Here is a 19670-nt window from a genome sequence, read left to right as displayed (position 1 = left end):
GTGAGTGCAGGCACTACCCCTGGAATTCCAGGCTCAGTAGTATTTTTATTTTTTTTTAATATTTTTTTATTGATATTTTACAGAGAGGAAGGGAGAGAGAGAGCTAGGAACGTCGATGAGAGAGAAGCATCGACCAGCTGCCTCTTGCACACCCCCTACTGGGAATATGCCCGCAACCAAGGTACATGCCCTTGACCGGAATCGAACCCGGGACCTTTCAGTCCCCAAGCCGACGCTCTATCCATTGAGCCAAACCGGTTTCAGCTCAGTAGTATTTTTAATCCGGGGAAGGGTTGGGATTCTAGAGTTTGAGGACTCTTTGACAATAACCTTTTTGAGAATCCAGTTACCTAGAGCAACCAAATTCTACCTGAGACAGAGCCCTTCTCAGTTTTTAATATAATCTTGGCAGAGCCGGACAGTGCTCTAACCAAAGGCCCTACCCAGCCAGGCCTTCAGAGCTTTTCAAACCTCCCTCTGGACATTCTGTTCCCTAGCTCTTTCTTTCATGTTTATTGGTCAAACTCTTGTTTGCTCTAACTCTTACCACCAATTTGGCATGTCCAGTACTCAGCTTCCTCTGTTATGTGTGCTTCACCCAGTCAAGAAGGCCTACTCCTTTCTCCAAATCACAATAAATCCATTTTTTCTTTTTAATTGATTTTTTACAGAGAGGAAGGAAGAGGGTTAGAAAGCTAGAAACGTCGATGAGAGAGGAAAATCAGCTGGCTCCTGCACACCGCCCACTGGGGATGTGCCCGCAACCGATGTACGTGCCCTTGACCAGAATGGAGTCTGGGACGCCCCAGTCCGCAGGCCGACATTCTATCTACTGAGCCACACCGATTTTGGCAATAAATCCATCTTGGTAACACCCTTGAGGAGGGCTCAGATCTCCCTGTGTCTGCCCTGCAACATGGCATAACCTGGCAGTTGTGGACAATCCCTCCAACTCCTCCATGCACCGTGATACTTAAAATAGATCTTTCATCAGATTCTGATTTCCTGGAGTTAACATTTCTCCCAAGCCTGCCTTTGAAAACAGGGCCTAAAGTTAGTGAGTACTGCCTTGTGTCCAGAATGCCTAGCTACTCTGCCTCAGCCTTCACTCTTGCCCTCACAGAGCCTCAAGGTTACACAGAGGTGAGAGCTTAGGGCCGCCTCAGTTCTTTTCTGAGTGTGCTTACAGCATTGCACATGCACCTGCACCTGTCCTTCCAGATCCCCAGGAATATATCAGAACTTTAAAAAAAAATTATGTATTGACTAGAGAGAGAAAAACATCCATATGTTGTCCCCCCTATTTTTTCATTCATTGGTTGGTATCTTGGATGTGCCCGGACTGGGGATCGAACCCATAATCTTGGCAGAGCCTGGCAGAGCTGGACAGTGCTCTAACCAAAGGCCCTAACCAGCCAGGGCTGCAGAGCTTTTCAAATCCCCCTCTGGACATTCAATTCCTTGGCTCTTACTTTCATGTTTATTGTTCAACCTCTTGTTTGCTCTAACTCTTATCACCACTGCAGGCAACTGTGGAGTTAAACAATGACCACCAACTGTTTTGAAATGGCTATGCAAACAGTTCTGAGTCAGGTCAAACAAAGATGAGCTCTGTAAGGGGAAGTGTCTCAGGAACTGCCTGACAGGTGACAATTATCTGGGTCTCACACCCACTAGGATGGCTTCTATTTAAAAAAAGAGAAGTGAAACCGGTTTGGCTCAATGGATAGAGCGGCGGTCTGCGGACTGAAAGGTCCCAGATTCGATTCCCATCAAGGGAATGTACATTGGTTGCGGGCACATCCCCAGTAGGGGTGTGCAGGAGGCAGCTGGTTGATGTTTCTCTCTCATTGATGTTTCTAGCTCTCTATCCCTCTCCCTCTCTGTAAAAAATCAATAAAAAACAAACTATATATATATATATATATATATATATATATATATATATATATATATATATATATGAGAAGTGTTGGTGAGGATGTGAGAAATTGGAACCTTTTCGAACTATTGGTTGGAATATAAAATGGTGCAGCTGCTATGGAAAATAGTATGGCATTTCCCCCCCCCCAAATTAAAAACAAAACAAAACACAGAATTACTATTTAATCTATCAATTCCACTTCTGGATATATAGTCAGAAGAATTGATTTTGCACATCCACGCTCACTAGAAGCATTATTCACAATAGCCAAAAGGTGGAAGCAATCCAGTGTCCATCAGTGAATAAGCAAATTGTGGCATCTATCTATATATATAAGCCTACCCAAAACTGGTGTGGCTCAGTGGATAGAGCATCAGCCTGCGGACTGAAGGGTCCTGGGTTTGATTCTGGTCGAGGGCATGTACCTTGGTTGCGGGCACATCCCCAGTAGGGGGTGTGCAGGAGGCAGCTGGTCGATGATTCTCTCTCATTGATGTTTCTAGATCTCTATCCCTCTCCCTTCCTCTCTGTAAAAAAAATCCATAAAATCTATATATATTTTTTTAAAAGCCTAAGCAACCAGAACAACTGGAATGACGGGTCGTTATGAAGCACACTCACCACCAGGGGGCAGATGCTCAATGTAGGAGCTGCCCCCTGGTGGTCAGTGCACTCTCACAGCTGGCCAACATCCAACCATTCCTCTCCCCTGCCAGCAGACCTGGCCAGCAGGTGACAGGAATGCCCTGGCCAGCAGCTGAAAGGCCCTGATCAGCCCTGATCACTGGCCAGGCCTAAGGATCCACCCTTGCATGAATTTCATGCACAGGCCCCCTAGTATACAAAATAAACAAAAAAAGGGAGAAATGTGGTAATACATGCAATGTTATTTACCTTTTAAAAGGAAGGAAATTCCAATTAAAAATAAATAAAAGGAAGGAAACTCCAACACATGCTGCCACACAGACGAACCTTGAAGATATTTTGCTAAATGGTATAAGCCAGTCCCCAAAAGACAAGTTTTGTGGTATCTAGAGTAGTCAAATTCATAAAAATGTAAAGTAGAGGGTGCCAGTGGCAGTGACTGTAGCACATGGCGACCCTAGGACATCCTGCTCAGGAGACACCAGCAGCCCCAGCCCCAGAGTTCAGATGGAAGCCCAGTGGTGTGCAGTGACACCTCCAGGGTGAAGGCAATGCAGCTTCTATGAAGCAAAGGAAGAAGAAAAGCCAGATCAGGACCTCTGTGTCGAATGGAGCTGGAAGGCCTGCTGAAAGCCGGCCCCAGAGGAATCCCCTCCAAGTCCGGAGGCCCAGGCAGAGCAGCTGGCTCAGGAACTGGCCTGGTGCGTGCAGTAGCTGGAACTGGGCCTCAAGATGCAGAGACCCTGCCCGAAACAGAAAGAGCAGGCCACTGGGGCAATCCGGACCCTTCACAGCTAAAGAATCCCTCTGCCCAGGAAGAGGCAGCGGATACGTTCCTTGTTTGGGATTACAGGGTTCAGATAGAAGCCCAGTGGCGTGAAGCCCTGCAGGCTCTCAAGACAGCAGCCCACGTGCAGCCGGCAGGTGAGGCCACCAGAAAGAAGAGCTGCAGGCCCTGCCTAGAAAGGGTAACCAAGGCCACCCTGGACATTCCAGATGAAGAGTCTAGGTTCCATTTCTTTTGGTCTCTCCTCTCATCCTGCAACTGCCCCCTCGCCCTCCAGGGTATAGGAGTTTGCCTGGAGTGCACTTAGTAGGAGGGATGTGGGGTAGGTCTGTGTGTGGAGGGTCGGTTAACCTGGTGCCATGGCTGCTGGGCAGATGTGAGGCCAGCATACTGAATACTGTCTGACAAGCACAAGACCCCATTGGTAGGTTTTCAGATGAATGGTTCCTGCTACTAGAGGAAGACTATCCATTTAAAGGGCTTCTGCATGCCGAAACCAGTTTGGCTCAGTGGATAGAGCATCAGCCTGCGGACTTAAAGGTCCCAGGTTCGATTCCGGTCAAGGGCATGCATCTTGGTTGTGGGTACATCCCTGGTGGGGGGTGTGCAAGAGGCAGCTGATTGATGTTTCTCTCTCATCGATGTTTCTCACTATCCCTCTCTTTTCCTCTCTGTGAAAAATCAATAAAATATACTTTAAAAAAATAAAAGGCCAAAACCGGTTTGGCTCAGTGGTAGAGCGTCGGTCTGCAGACTGAAAGGTCCCAGGTTCGATTCCGGTCAGGGGCATGTACGTTGGTTGCAGGCACATCCCCGGTAGGGGGTGTGCAAGAGGCAGCTGGTCGATGTTTCTCTCTCATTGATGTTTCTAGCTCTCTATCTCTCTCCTTTCCTCTCTGTAAAAAATCAATAAAATATATTTAAAATAAAAAGATAAATAAATAAATAAATGGCTTCTGCAGTCAACTGAAGTGTCAGCATGTGGCAGGAATGTCTTGCTCAGTTCTCAGGGTGAGACCATGTGGCTGAGGGTGCTGGGGAAGCTGCCTAATTGCACATTGGTGCTCACTTAGGAAAGGCATGCTGTTACACTGGATGGTGCTTAAGGAAAAATAGTAACAATAAAAACAGAAAGAAACAAAACAATAACAATGTAAAGTAGAATGATGGTTGCCAGGAGTTAGGGGAGAGGGAAATGGAAGTTGTTTAATGGGTATAGAGTTTTGCAAGATGAAGTTCTGGAGATTGGAAGCAGAACAATGTACCTGGTAAATATCCTTAACACCACTGAAGTGTACACTCAAAAATAGTTAAGATGGTAAATTTTATGTAATGTGTATGTCATTACAATGAAAAGTACATGAGTCTAGCCAGTGTCGTTCAGTGGTTGAGCATTACTAATGAACAAAGTGATCCTCGGTATGATTCATGGTCAAGGCACACCCCTGGGTTGCAGACTATCCTCAGTGGGGGGCATGGCATGCAGGAGGCAGCTGATCAATGGTTCTCTTTCATTATTGAGATTTCTCTTTTTAAAATATATTTCATTTATTTTTTACAGAGAGGGAGGGAGAGGGATAGAGTTAGAAACATCTATGAGAGAGAAACATCTATCAAGTGCCTCCTACACACTCCCTACGGAGTATGTGCCCACAACCAAGGTACATGCCCTTGACCAGAATTGAACCTGGGACCCTTCAGTCCGAAGGCCAATGCTCTATCCACTGAGCCAAACCAGTTAGGGCTCATCTTTGAGATTTCTATTTCTCTCCCTCTCCCTTCCTCTCTAAAACCAATAAAAATCTTTAAAAATAAAAATAAAAAGTGTACAATTAAATGTTTTTTTTAGTATACTTAGAGTTATACAAACATCACCACAATCAGTTTTAGAACACTTTAATAATCCTGTTAACATTAAAAAAAAACTTTGAAACTTGTAAAGAACTTTCATGAGTTTATTTGAGCCAAATATAGGCTGGGAAGCAGAACCTCAAGATATCGAGATAATGCTCCAGAGAATGGCGGGTTATATTTGTATTTATACATTGCAATCAAATGAGTTACATTTGTATTTATACATTGCAATCAAAGTTGGGACAGAGGTGGGTTACATGAAATTCATTGGTGATAGATTAAGGAGGTGAGATAAAACAAAGAGGGGGTGAAGGGGGAGGGACCCTGGGTTTGGATAAAAGGTAAAATGACGGACACATACTTAGGTGAGTGCAGGAACAGTTAACATGATAATGATGGAATTTTAAAGGGGAAGTTATAAGTTACCTAGACATTTCAAGGGTATGTTATCATAGATGTAAAAAGACATATAGGCTCAGTTAAGGTAAAGGTTGACCTTGTCAGTGAAGATACTGGCCTAGGATGTAACTACCCACCATAACTGCGTTTAAAGTTTAATTTCAGACCATCCTTTGTGGTGACTTTAGGTCTCTGAGTTTGCAAGACTGCCATGCAGGCCTCCCCTGAGCCTGTCAGGTCAGCATGTGGCCCCTTTCATCCACAACCCTCAGAAGAAACCCCATACTTCTTTTCAATCTTTGCCCTTTTTCTTCCTCCTCCTACCTCAGCCCCAGGCAACCACTAATCTTTTTGTCTCTATGGATTTGCCTATTCTGCACACTTCATACAAATGGAGTCATACGTGTGAGGTTCATGGCGCAAAGAACAAAGACAGAGAGTCCAGACCAGTCAAAAGGAAGTTTAAAATATATATTTTATTGATTTTGTACAGAGGGGAAGGGAGAGAGATAGAAAGATCGATGAGAGAGAGGCAGCGATCAGCTGCCTCTTGCACACCCCCTACTGGGGACGTGCCCGCAACCACGGTACATGCCCTTGACCGGAATCGAACCTGGGACCCTTCAGTCCCCAAGCCGACGTTCTATCCATTGAGCCAAACCGGTCTAGGCTCAAAAGGAAGTTTAATCTTGCACACCTGGGCGAGGTTCACCGGTCCTAGGGTAGGGCCAGAGAAGTCACACTGGGTGGGAGCTGAGGCACTTTTTTAATACCGGTGTTCAGTGAGGGTAGAGGACCATGAGCTGAAGACAGGTGGAATTTCCGCTGTGGGCAGGGGTTCCAAGAATGGAACCAATATCTGTGCCAACATTTGCCTGGAGCACTGGTCCATCATGGGTTCCAGGAAGGAACCAGCATTTGTGTCGCCATCTGTCTGGCGCACTAGTCTGTTATCTGTGTCACCATCGGTTGCATGCATGGCTTCTGGAACTCCTCTGACATAACAATACAATATGCAAGTGGTCCTTTGTGACTGGCTTCTTTCACTTAGCATACTGTTTTCAAGGCTCTTGCCATTGGTTGAAATGACAGAGACAGGAGGGTACTTGAGCCACGGAAATTGCAGAGAACTGTTTGGATGGTCTACAGTTGAGATGCCTTGAGACATCCATGTAAACATGTCAAACAGGCCATAGCATATATGAGTCTACTGTTCAGGAGAGGTCTGGCATAGAGGCCTAAATTAGTGGCTCTCCCCCCAAAAAACGGCAATAATTAAGGCTATGATACAAGATGAAGTCACTTAAGTACAATAGACAATATTGTCTACAAAATTAAGGAGGCCAGGATCATCCCAAGGATACTCTAATATTTGGAAATTGGATCAAGATGATTAGCCAGAGATGTCAGAGAAACCCAAGAGAGTTGAGAGAAGGAGACTGTGGAATGTGATGGGAGATCACAGGAAGGATAGGGAAGTAAATGCTGCTTTGGCAAGATTATTATTCATCGGTGATCTGGTTGAGCCATCTCAGAGATATGGGAGTGACAGAAGCCAAACTGAATTAAGTTAAATATGATCTGGGACATGAAGAAATATAGCATGAAAAAGGCTAGAAGACTGGCTTTGTTGAGGAGCATAGCAATGGAGTCCTCCATGGATGTTGACAACACAGTACATGAAAGCAGCTGGCCACACTGCTACATTTAATCCATGTAATGCCATGAATCAGCTTAAAAGGATAAATAAAACAGATGTCCACTATATATAAATAACTTTTTAAAGAGACAGACAGACACATTGACTTGTTGTCCCACTTATTTATGCACACTCGGTTGATTCTCATATGTGCCCTAAACCGGACTGAACCCGTAACCTTGATGTAATGGGAGGACGCTATAACCAACTGAGCTATCTGGGGAAGGCAAAACACCATTTTTATTTTGTAAATAAAGAGCTGGGTGGGAGAATTCCACCCTGGGTTTCTCTCTAGGGTGGATAGTCTCAGCTTTCAAGGTCTCTAAGACCGCCCGCCTCCGCCCAAGGGCCCCCACCCTGTCTTCTCTCTAGGAGTCTGGGAGAACAAGGTACATACCCTGTTTCCCCGAAAATAAGACAGTGTCTTATATTAATTTTTGCTCCCAAAGATGCGCTAGGTCTTATTTTCAGGGGATGTCTTATTTTTCCATGAAGAAGAATACGGTACACATTTATTGTTAAATGAAAATAAAGGAAATTTATTACCTGTATACGGTACGGTAGTACGGTAGTTGTCAACAAAAACCGGACAAACTGTGAATCCTACAATATCAAGAATTTACTCATTTATTCAATGATAATCATGTCATCATCTTCTGGAACATCATCAGAACAATCCAATTCCTGAATTTCCTGGTGAATTTCTTGTGACTCCATTTCTTTCAGAATCAGTGGACCAAATCTCTCATGTTTAGCCTAGGGGGGGGCTTATTTTCGGGGGGATGACTTTTATTTCACTCAGAAGGAAACCTGTAAGTAGGTCTTATTTTCAGAGGATGTCTTATTTTCGGGCAAACACGGTATTAACTGAGCGCGGCCGCTCTAGCCCACCTCGGAGGTCCAAGTCTCGTTTGCCCAGAAAGTTAACTCCTCTAGCTCTCCAAGCAGAACCAAATGGGAAATCCTCGGCCCTTTCCCACTTAGCTCCCTCACCCACCCCTCTCCATTTCCCTCAAACACTCATGACCACGCGAAGCTTCCTCCATTCTCTGCATCCTCCTAGAAGATAGCAGTTCCCAAAACCGGAACAAGGAGGGCTGTGGCCTCACCTTCCAGCCAGGATGTGTCATTTCCGGTGCCAGGCTCCCTCCCCCGGAAGTGAGACCTGATGTAAACAAGGGAGCCAGGTGTCAAGGCCCTGGAGGTCAGAAAGCTGTGCCGCGGGCGGCACGCAGACCCGGGCTTAGGATCGGGAGGCAGGAGCGGAGGTCAGGTCAGTACAGGTGGCGGGGGGCTGGGACATAACTCCAGAACTGGTCGGAGTTTGGGTGGTGGGCTGGGAGGCCTTTTGAACAAGGGTCTTGGGTGGTTGAGGGGATCTATGACAGCGATATTGAATGGGTGCTGGTGTTGGAAGGAGTGTATGAGTGCTATCATGGACATGAAAAAATGCTGGGGAGGGGGTCCTTGTGCGAGGCATCCGTGGGCAAGGTTCTTGAGTGGTTCAGATCTTTGGAATGGGAGTAAAAAAAAAAAGTGTGATCCTGGAAGCTGGAGCTGTCAAAAGAATGGGTCTTTGGGGAGTGAGGTGGTACTGGGCAAGAAAGGAGGTTTGGGCTCTTGGAGGATGGAGAAGGGTATGCCTGGGCAAAGTTCCTGGGGAGATCAGGGTTTGAAGGGAGTATGAGAGCTCTAGGATGGGAAACTTAAGGAAGTTCGGGGCAGGAGCGGAAGCGGGGGTAGGGGTTTTGGGAGGTGTGTCCTGGACAATGGTCTTAAAGGGGTAGATGTGTTCTGGGGCAGGATCATGGGGAGGATAAGGGGTCTGGGAGGAAGAATAAGAAACGCCCAGACCTGTTGAATGTTTATTTTACTTAAGCCAAAACTGATTGCAATTTCCAGGACACAAGATCTCAAATGTTTTGGAGAATACCCTGTTTCCCCGAAAATAAGACAGTGTCTTATATTATTATTATTTTTTTTTAAGTTGCGCTAGGTCTTATTTTCAGGGAATGTCTTATCTTTCCATGCACTAGGTCTTATTTTCGGAGGATGTCTTATTTTCAGTTTGCAGTTTCTTTTTTGCATTTGAGATTCAGGCAAGAACATAAGGAAGATTACATGAAGGTGGGAGAAAGCAAGGTGGAGTTTGGATTAGAAGGAGGGAGGAGTCTGAAGGGTGGCATTTCAAAGGTATGTTATCCTAAGTTAGCATAAACAATGACGGGGCTCGCTTAAGACAAAGCTAAGCCTTTTACTAAAGAAGTTATCTACCTGTGGCTTGACTACCCACCATGACCTACCCAGTTAGGAATTTATAATCAGATCACCCTGTGGGCTTACTTTCTGTAGAGCCCTTTTTGTCCACAAAGCATAGGGGACAGGATTCCTGGGAGTAGGTCCAAGCCAACCCATGTTGGAGACATGGACGGTAGAGCACATGGAAGAAGCTGTCCTGCAGGGGGAGGGGACTTGGAGTGATAGGGGATTCTGAGGCAGGGTCTTTGGGGCATAGGGGTTCTAGGGAAACATCCAGGCTGGTCCTTGTGGGAGGAAGTTAGCATGGTATGAGAAGGATTCATCTGGAGGTAGGCTGGGATCCTGAAGGAGTTTGGGGAAGCCTGTGAGGAGGGAAGGTGTGAGAACACTGTAGAGTGGTGGAATAGGTTGCAGGGGTTCTAGACAGTAGACCAAAAACATACTTGGTCTCAGGCCCAGGTCATGGAGGTGCAGGAAGTGATGGATATTCTAGTCCCTCTCCCCATTGGTTGACATGTGGAGTTGAGTGCTAGGTTCAGGTGTGAAGATGGGAAGTGGCTGGGAGTTGATTCTAGGCCACGTGGGGTATTGGGGCCAGGATTTTCTGGGTATGAGGAGGAGATATCACTGGGTAAATTACCTTCTTTAAAAAAAAAAAATCTTTATTGTTCATATTATTACAAATGTTCCTTTCCCCCCCCCCTCACCATTGCTCTCCACCAGGTTCCCACCCCACCCTCTGTCCTTTCCCCACCCCCCATTGTCCTCATCCATAGATGCACAGTTTATGTTCAGTCTCTTCCCACATCCCCCTCTCCCCTTTCCCCCAAGAATCGTCAGTTCACTCCCCTTCCATACCTCTGATTCTATCATATTCAACAGTTAATATTGTTCATCAGATTTTTTTTAATTTCCTTGGTTTTTAGATTCACTTGTTGATAGTTACGTATTTGTTGTTCATAATTTTTATCTTTATTTACTTTCTCTTCCGAAAGAACCCCCTTCAGCAATTCATATAATTCTGGTTTGGTGGTGATGAACTCCTTTAGCTTTTTTTTTATTAGTGAAGCTCTTTATCTGGCCTTCGATTCTGAGTGATAGCTTTGCTGGATAGATTATTTTTGGTTGTAGGTTCTTACTATTCATCACCTTGAATATTTCTTGCCATTCCCGTCTGGCCTGCATGGTTTCTGTTGAGAAATCAGCTGACAATCATATAGGTGCTCTTTTATAGGTAACTACCTGCTTTGCTCTTGCTGCTTTTAATATTTTCTCTTTGTCTTTTGCTCTTGGAATTTTAATTATGATTTGTCTTGGTGTGGTCTTCTTTGGATTCCTTTTGTTTGGAGTTCTGTGCGCTTCCTGGACTTGTAAGTCTAATTCTTTCACCAGGTGGGGGAAGTTTTCTGTCACTATTTGTTTCAGTATGTTTTCGATATCTTGCTCTCTCTCATCTTCTGGGACCCCCATAATTCTGATGTTGGTTCGCTTGAAGTTGTCCCAGAGGTTTCTTACATTATCTTCAATTTTCTGGATTCACTTGCCTTCTTGCTTCTGTGGAGGAGTGTCTTCTGGCTCTTTATGTTCCAAATCTTTGACTTGATTCTTGCGATCTTCCATTCTGTTTTTAGGACTCTGTATAATATTTTTTATTTCAGACAATGTATCTTTGTTTCTTGTTGATCCCTTATTATTTCTTGTTGATCCCTTATTATTTCTAGTTGATCCCTTTTCATATCCTCATAGGTCTTGTTTATTTTATCGGCCTTTTCTAGGAGATTCTTGAAGAACCTTATAAGTGTGGTTTTGAACTCTATATCCAGTTGCTTTTTGTCCTCCATTTCTTTCTTTTGCGATCTATTTCGTTGTCTTGGGGCGGAGTTTCAGGGTGGAGCCTACAGGCTTGGCTTCCGTCAGCCACGCCCTATGCGGTTCCTGAGTCTCAGTAATCCCCAGGGTCCTTCAGTACTCGCTGCAAGTACCTCTTAGAGAAAGGTGTCCTCGATTTTCGCCTGCTACCAAACAGTCTAGGCTCTCCCCCAATGAGCCCGGAACTGGGGTTCAGTTCAGTTGGAAGTGGGGTTGAAGGTGGCATTCAGAGCAGTCTGGAGCCCCTGTCTCCTTCCCGCCAGGGCAATCCCACAGCACAGCCAACCGTCCCTTCTCTGCAATGTGCGCGCCTCCGGGGCCTCCTTTCATCGCTCCCCCGGGGTTCTGCCTTACAGCCCAGCTCCCTCTGTTTGAGCCTGGGTCCCCGGGGTCTGGCCTAGAACTGGGGTTCAGAGGAGTCGGAACCCAGCACAGTCCGGAGCCCTTGTCTCCTTCCCGCCAGGGCAATCTGACAGCAGAGTCAATAGTCTGTCCTCTGCGCACAATGTGCGCGCCTCCGGGACTGCCTCTCGGCGTGCGCTGTGTGTTTCCGTACCTTAGGCTTTTACAGCTCCTCCGCTCTTCCTTCTGGTTTTCTCCTTGCTTCTCGTTGTACAATTTCCAGTCAGTCGACTTTCCTGTAATTCTGGGTAATGTCCATTTTATATTTTAGTTGTATTTTATTGAAATTGTTGTGTGTGGCTGCGGCTAGGTGTTTACCTGTGCAGCCATCTTGGATTCTCGGAAATTACTTTCTTATTACTTTCTGACAAGAAGCTTGTGAGGGCTGGAGAATAAGAAGGAGGTATAGGATCTAGGTCAGGGTAGCCAAATGTGAGAGGTTCCTGGCTATGTTGTTTGGGGTCTTGGAAGCTTAGAGTGGAGACCCCAGGACTCTCTGCCCTGTTTTTGTCTTCTTTGTAGTGGTGCTGTGGTTAGTTGGTAGCAGAATGGGAGGAGAAAGGAAAAAAATCAATTAGGGAAAAAGAGTTCTAGGACTTGGAGGGCAGACCCCAGGACTCTTTGCAACCCTATCCCCATTTGTGTCCAGGGAAGCAATCCTGAATCATGACTCAGCAACCACTCCGAGGGGTGACCAGCCTGCGTTTCAACCAAGACCAAAGTGAGAGACTCGTACTTGTAACCTTGTGGGAGGGAGGGAGGGAAGGAGGGATAGAATGGTTAGAGGTGGGTGTTAAGCAGCCTGTCCTAGCTTCCCACGTGGGCATCCTCTGAGGTAGCCTGGATTCCTCCTATTCCTCAGGCTGCTTTTGCTGTGCCATGGAGACCGGCGTACGCATCTACAACGTGGAGCCATTGATGGAGAAGGGACACCTGGGTGAGCCATCGGTGGGGAAGAGGCAGTGGGTAGAAGGGCTGGGCATTAGCTTTCACCCTTGCTGACACCCTGGTCCTTGTCCAGACCATGAGCAGGTGGGCAGCATGGGCCTGGTGGAAATGCTGTACCGCTCCAACCTGCTGGCCCTGGTGGGCGGTGGTAGCAGTCCCAAGTTCTCAGAGATCTCGGGTAAGTGCCCTTATCTCATCTGCCCTTGGCCCAGATTCCCTGGAATCATGGCCCCCTCCAGGAACCCCAAGGCACTTGAAGATGAAGACGTCAGAGCACCTGAAAGTCTAACAGTGAGGCCTACATCTTAGAAGTCATGACTCTTATAGCTTAAGAAGCTTGATGTTTTGTCTTCATTTAACAAACATTAATTGAATGTCTCCTGTACACCATGTCTTTACCTATAGGGTACTTGATGTGAGTCTGGTACTGTTCTAAGCACTTTATGTGTATTAACTCATTTAACCCTCACCCTAACTCTATATGGTAGGAAGTATCAATATCCCATTTCTACAGATGAGGAAACTGAGGACCAGAGAGATTGAACAACTTATCTAACCAATAGGTTTAACATAATTTTTTATGTATATGTTTTTATTTATTTTTAGAGAGAGGAAAAAAAGAGGGATAGATAGAAACATCAATGAGGGAGAAACATCATTGATCAGCTGCCTCCCATATGCCCCCTACCGTAAGGTTTTTTTGTTGATCTTATTGGGACGTGGCAAGAGACTTGCCCTTGGTAAGTCAGGGAGTCTAGGATTTCTCACAAATCTCAGGAGTATAGGGACTAGGACCCTGGAGGCAGAATTAGTGACAGGATTAAGTCCCTGCCTGCTTGCTGATGGGCCGTGAGGTCCTTGAGTGAATACTCAATCCCTTCAAGCCTCAGTTTCCTCACTTGTGAATGGTGTAAGCCTCAGTTTCCTCACAGTTCTCATGCTGTGTGAGGCTCACATTGGATGTTAGTGAAAGGTTAAACGAGTGGGTGGAAGACCCATGGGGAGTAGGGTGTGTTTTGTATCAGCAGGGCTGTCCCTCAGCTTAAACCTTGGCCCCCACAATGCACCCAACTTCCCAGCAGTGCTGATCTGGGATGATGCCCGGGAGGGCAAGGACTCCAAGGATAAGCTGGTGCTGGAGTTCACCTTCACCAAGGCAGTGCTGGCTGTGCGCATGCGCCATGACAAGTGAGCCTGAGGAGGACTGGGGGTGGGGGAGGTAGGAGGTCCCCGTAGCAGGTGAGAGGGTTAGTTCTGCCTGAACATCTGCCCTCCCTCATGGCTGTTGTATGTTATGTGACACCTACAGAATTGTGATTGTGCTGAGGAACCGCATCTATGTGTACTCCTTCCCTGACAATCCCCGAAAGCTGTTTGAGTTCGACACCCGGGACAACCCAAAGGGTAAGAAGAGCCAGATATACAGGAGGAAGGGCTGGAGGCAGAGGAAGAGGTGGAGGGGAGGAAATGAAGAGAACATGGGAGGGGTACACAGAGAGAAGCGGGGTGGGGGGGAGGCATGGAGAGTCTTTGCGCAGAGAGATACTCATATGGCCTGGGATGCACATACAGGGTGGGCAAAAGTAGATTTACCGTTGTTCACATGAGGAAAGACATGCAAGTTCTGATAATTACAAGAGACAGGATTCCTCAACAGAATGTCACAGTGCAGCTGTAAACCTCCTTGTGTTGCCAACCCCTATACTCCCCATCTATTCATCTTCCCATCCCTTAGCCCAGTGGTCGGCAAACTCATCAGTCCACAGAGCCAAATATCAACAGCATGACGATTGAAATTTCTCTTGAGAGCCACATTTTTTAAACTTAAACTTCTTCTAACACCACTTCTTCAACATAGACTCGCCCAGGCTGTGGTATTTTTGTGGAAGAGCCACACTCAAGGGGCCAAGGAGCCGCATGTGGCTTGAGAGCCACAGTTTGCCGACCATGGCCTTAGCCAGTTCTCTTTCCCAACCCTTAGCCCTGCCCCACTCATGTGCTCCAGATGGCAGAGCGAACATACCTAGTAAGCGCGTGGGTGGGTGAGTCAGGGATCCTGGGGCCTCCTGGGGCTGCCCCAGCTGCGTAGGGAAGAAGGGGATCTGGTGGAGTCACAGCTGAGGACAGCACCCTGAGGGTTCTGTAGGTAACAAGTATCATGGAAGGTTCAAGTCCAGCCCTTATCCAGCTCTGTCCATTCTGAGACCCTGCCTGGCCACTGCCTCCCCTTCACCAGTCCCTCCCCCTACTTCATCCTCACACCCTAGGTATCTGTGACCTCTGCCCCAGCCTGGAGAAACAGCTGCTCGTGTTCCCAGGACACAAGTGCGGGAGTCTGCAACTTGTGGTGAGTTGTCCAGTGGGCAGAAGTGAGGAGGTGGGTAGACTAGTTCTCCCTGTAGACTCTGGGACCCTGCCCTCCATGCTGCCCCAAGCACCAACTGCTCCTTCCCATCACAGGACCTGGCAAGCACAAAGCCAGGCACTTCGTCTGCGCCATTTACCATCAACGCACATCAGAGCGACGTGGCCTGTGTGTCTCTGAACCAGCCGGGCACTGTAGTGGCCTCGGCCTCCCAGAAGGGCACCCTTATTCGCCTTTTTGACACACAGTCCAAGGAAAAGCTGGTGGAACTCCGCCGAGGCACCGACCCTGCCACCCTCTACTGGTGAGCCCAGGGAATACACGGTGGGCCAGCCACCCCACGCCACATGACAGGTAGGCATAATTGCTGGTTTATCTTCCAGCATCAACTTCAGCCACGACTCTTCCTTCCTGTGTGCTTCCAGTGATAAGGGCACGGTCCACATCTTTGCCCTCAAGGACACCCGCCTCAACCGCCGCTCTGCGTGAGTACCCCCTCCCCCTGCCCCACCCCGCCATATACCCATACCCCTGCCCATGTACCATACCTGGGCTTAGTCAGCACTGCCTGCAGGCTAGCTCGAGTGGGCAAAGTCGGGCCTATGATTGGACAATACGTGGACTCTCAGTGGAGCCTGGCGAGTTTCACAGTGCCTGCTGAGTCGGCCTGCATCTGCGCCTTCGGTCGCAACACTTCCAAGAATGTCAACTCCGTCATCGGTAAGTGGGACGAACCCTTGACCGGGGGTTATTGCATGGGCAAAGGCCTGCAGGTTGGGCCTGGAAGAATTCTAGGGAATAGGAAGCCTAAAGAAGCTAGAACGGGTGGTCCAACCCCATTATCGGTGAGGGGAGTGGCATGCGGGCAAAAGCCTGGAAGGAGATTTGTAAGCCAGGGGATGCCTGTATTCAAGTGTGTGGCTTTGGCAGCCTCTAACTTTTTTACTGATCTTCCCCCCCCCCCTCCAGCCATCTGTGTAGATGGGACCTTCCACAAATATGTCTTCACTCCTGATGGAAACTGCAACAGAGAGGCTTTCGATGTGTACCTTGACATCTGTGATGATGATGACTTTTAAGGACCCCGTGGGTTGTGCTAGGGACCTGCAGTGGCAAAGTGCAAAGCATTTATGGGAGTGGGAGTGCTGAAAGCCACCAGCCAGCGAGCACTAACGGGGCAGGTGCACACTTTCCCCTCCTCAGAGCAATGCCCAAACGGCTCATTCCTCCCACCCACTTCTTGGTGGTGTCCTTGAGGACTGTGTGCCCACAGGGCCAGGCCAGAGACCCAGAGGGGCAGCAGATGCCCTGGGGCTCCCAGCCTGGAGAAGAGGACTAGGTCCCCAGAGGAAGTGCCCTGATTCAACCTGTGGGGATAAAAATTTTTTCCCAGAAAGAGCCAATCAATGATATGATGAATTTGAATAAAAATTAATAGTATTTATGGCTGGACCTCGGGGGTGGGGCCTGGAGGAGATGAGGCTGAAAGGCACTGCAGAAGTGTCCAGGAAAGGTGTGACCTACTTGGACAGGATGGAGGTGGGATCCTGCTCCGGTCCTTCTGACCATCCCTGCCCGCACCCCTGCTTAGTCCGGATGTCTGGCTACAGTTGTGCTGCTGGTGCCTCCCAGAAAAGGGCCCCTTGGCGCCCCCACCTGGAGCGGATGGGAATGCCATGCTACGCTGCCTATATTTAAGTTTCACGGCAGTTCCGGTTTTGGCGTTTGCATTTCCGGTCACGTGTTGTGCGCCTGCGCTGTCCACCTGGGTGGATAGGGTAGCAGGAGCCCGCCCAGACTCCATTTCCCGGTTTCCGCCGCGGTGGCGCGGGGCGTAACGGGTGTTGTAGTTCGGCTGCTCCCCGGGCTGGTCCAGCTACATCGACTAGCAGGATGTCGGAGGTGCGGCTGCCACCGCTACGCGCCCTGGATGACTTCGTTCTGGGGTCGGCGCGTCTAGCGGCCCCGGATCCATGCGACCCGCAGCGATGGTGTCACCGTGTCATCAACAACCTCCTCTACTACCAAACCAACTACCTTGTCTGCTTCGGCTTCGGTCTTGCCCTGGCTGGGTGAGGGAGGGAGGGAGGCTGGCCGGGGACGCCCGCAGGGCGTGGAGGGTTGGCCCGCGGGATTCTGAGAACCGGGAAGGGTAGCCTGGGTGGGGTGGCTGCCAGGCAGGAAGGGCAACTTCTGCGGAGATAGAAGCCCTGAGGGCCTGGGGAATGGGGACTTAAAGGGAGTGGGGACTGGAGGGAGTGGGACCTAAGTTTTCTGGAGGCCCTGGGCTGGTTACAGCTTAGCCGGAGGGGTTAGTGGGACTGGAAGGAAGACCTGGGGAGGACGGAGAATGTGGAACCGCAGGGGAAACGCCTGGAAGGTGGACCTGAAGATAAGGAGGACTTTACAGTGGGACGTGAGTGTGTCTGGGGTGATGGGGCTCCGAGTGACTAGGCTGGAAGCCTTAGGGCAGGGACAGGGATCCTTGTAGGCGCAGGTCCTTGGGGAATTTGGGCTGAGAGGGAGGATCCAGGAGCCGAAGGCCTGAGATCAGACCGGGTTGAGCCTGGAGGAGGGACTTGGGTGGGGATGTGAGATGAGAGTAGAACCTAAATCCTGGAAAAGGGTCCTGTAAGGACCCAGGGCCTCGGAAGAGGGAAATGTGTGGACACAAGGCCTCGGGGAAAATCTGCAAGGGTTTGGGGGCAGGATGGGGTGGAGTACCGGAGGGGCCCTGGAGGGACAGCAGGAAGGAGCTATCTGGATGGGAGCGCCTGGAGCTAAAAAGATGGGGCTGTGGGATTGAAAAGAAAGGGTCCCGGGCTGCTGGGAGTCGGAAGTCCCGGAGGGCGGACTAGCAGACGGGGCTGGCCAGAGTATTTCTCCGGCTTGCGGGGTCCGGACCGGGGACAAAGCTCTGAGGACCTGGAATCGCGGACGGTGGTCGGGGAGGCTTGGAGGCGGGGGGCCCTCTCCCGGCTGGCTGACTAGTTAGTTCTGTTGTTCCCGCAGGTACTTGCGGCCGCTGCACACCCTCCTAAGCGCGCTGGTGGTGGCGGTGGCCCTCGGGGTGCTGGTGTGGGCGGCTGAGAGCCGCGCGGCCGTGCGCCGCTGCCGCCGCAGTCACCCCGCCGCCTGCCTGGCCGCCGTGCTCGCCGTCGGCCTCCTGGTCCTCTGGGCGGTGGGTGGCGCTGGCACCTTCCTGCTCAGCATCGCCGGGCCAGTCCTCCGTGAGTCTGCCCTACCCGGATACCCGGGAACAGGGCCAGCGCGTGCGCGTGGCGCCGGCCCTGCCCTGGTTCTTGGGGGGAGGAGAGGGGGTTGGGAGACTCGGCGGGCATGGCCACACCCCTTTACAAAGCACCTTCCTTGGCTATGTTCTCTTCGGGGAATGACTCTTAAGTGCTTTCCACCAGCCTCGTCTCGGTTACCACCACCCCCACCCCCAGGCCACTACCCTGTTACAAAGTGTCCCTCAGCCACGGTTTCAGGATCAGAGGTGTCCTGTCCACTGACCCTTCTATTGCCCACAGTGATCCTGGTGCACGCCTCACTGCGCCTGCGCAACCTCAAGAACAAGATAGAGAACAAGATCGAGAGCATTGGCCTCAAGCGGACACCAATGGGGCTGCTACTGGAGGCGCTGGGACAAGAGCAGGAGGCTGGGTCCTAGGGCCTTGGGATCGGTACCCAAGACCTGGAGGACCCCAACCCCAGCCCATAACCGGGATTTAGAGCCTTTTCCCAGTCCTTAAGCTAGGAGCCCCTTGCCCAGGTAGAAAAGCAGGGCATCTATAATGCTCCCCCACCCCCACCCCACCCCTAGATCCAAAGCGGATATCCCTCATACGCCATCCCTGTTGCCTAGGGAACTTGGGACACAGCCACTCACATCCAGCCCTGAAGTGGGGCTTAGAGATCCGAGTATCCATGGTCAATATCAACTTCTGGATGGAGAGACTCCCACAAACCTAACCAGGGACCCACTTGTCTCCCATGCTCAGTCCCAAAGCTGGGGTGTGGGACTGAGACATTCTCAAACCTTGAGTCTTAGATCAAGGCTTTTCCAGACCACACCCCAGCTTTGAACTCAGAACAAGGCATTGCCAAATCTTGACCCCAGGACCAAAGTATTCTCAGTCCCCCTCTGGGTAGAAGTCAGGTATCCTGATCCTATTGAACCCTTGGTCCCCAGTGACCCCAACACTCACCAGTCCCATTTGCCTCCCTTCAGCTCTACTTAGGGATTCTGCCCCCCCCCCCCATGTACACACATACACAAGTTCCACAGTGGTGAGGACCGTGGGGTGGGGGTAGCCCTGACCCGGAATGAGGCATATATATCAGTATTGTTGCAACAATAAAAGCTGTTACATCGCTCATGCCAATTGGGCCTATCGTGGTGGTCTCTGCTTTTGGATTCTGCTAGATTCTTTATGACTTGGGTCGGTCTCTGTCAAATATGTGGGCGGATGGGGTGATCTCTCCTTCCGGGAACTTGTTAATCTAGCATTAACAC

The 19670-nt window shown here is 49.4% G+C and overlaps 2 protein-coding genes across 4 annotated transcripts; both read left to right on the top strand.

Moving 5' to 3' along the window:
- Nucleotides 1-8457: 8457 nt before the first annotated feature.
- On the top strand, nucleotides 8458-16591 carry WDR45 (WD repeat domain 45). Of its 2 annotated transcripts, none has more exons than XM_084871241.1 (11): nucleotides 8458-8581; nucleotides 12488-12559; nucleotides 12701-12775; nucleotides 12860-12964; nucleotides 13869-13974; nucleotides 14096-14190; nucleotides 15054-15133; nucleotides 15247-15455; nucleotides 15535-15636; nucleotides 15726-15871; nucleotides 16121-16591. In XM_084871241.1, exons 2-11 carry the CDS (start codon nucleotides 12505-12507, stop codon nucleotides 16228-16230), a joined length of 1083 nt encoding a protein of 360 aa, XP_084727367.1. In that variant the 5' UTR covers nucleotides 8458-8581; nucleotides 12488-12504; the 3' UTR covers nucleotides 16231-16591. The 2 variants fall into 2 exon arrangements, with proteins under 2 accessions (XP_084727367.1, XP_084727366.1); XM_084871240.1 differs by having other exon boundaries at nucleotides 13866-13974.
- A 139-nt stretch (nucleotides 16592-16730) lies between these two features.
- Nucleotides 16731-19539, top strand: PRAF2 (PRA1 domain family member 2). 2 transcript variants are annotated; one of them, XM_084871242.1, is made up of 3 exons: nucleotides 16731-17223; nucleotides 18164-18381; nucleotides 18685-19539. In XM_084871242.1, exons 1-3 carry the CDS (start codon nucleotides 17045-17047, stop codon nucleotides 18822-18824), a joined length of 537 nt encoding a protein of 178 aa, XP_084727368.1. In that variant the 5' UTR covers nucleotides 16731-17044; the 3' UTR covers nucleotides 18825-19539. The 2 variants fall into 2 exon arrangements, with proteins under 2 accessions (XP_084727368.1, XP_084727369.1); XM_084871243.1 differs by having other exon boundaries at nucleotides 17016-17207.
- The last annotated feature ends 131 nt before the right edge of the window (nucleotides 19540-19670 follow it).

This window comes from Pipistrellus hanaki (assembly GCF_964339955.1).
Source record: "Pipistrellus hanaki genome assembly, chromosome: X".
NCBI lineage: Eukaryota > Metazoa > Chordata > Mammalia > Chiroptera > Vespertilionidae > Pipistrellus > Pipistrellus hanaki.
The sequence above is the reverse complement of the archived record's forward strand: the minus strand, read 5'-3'. Positions and strand labels throughout refer to the sequence as shown.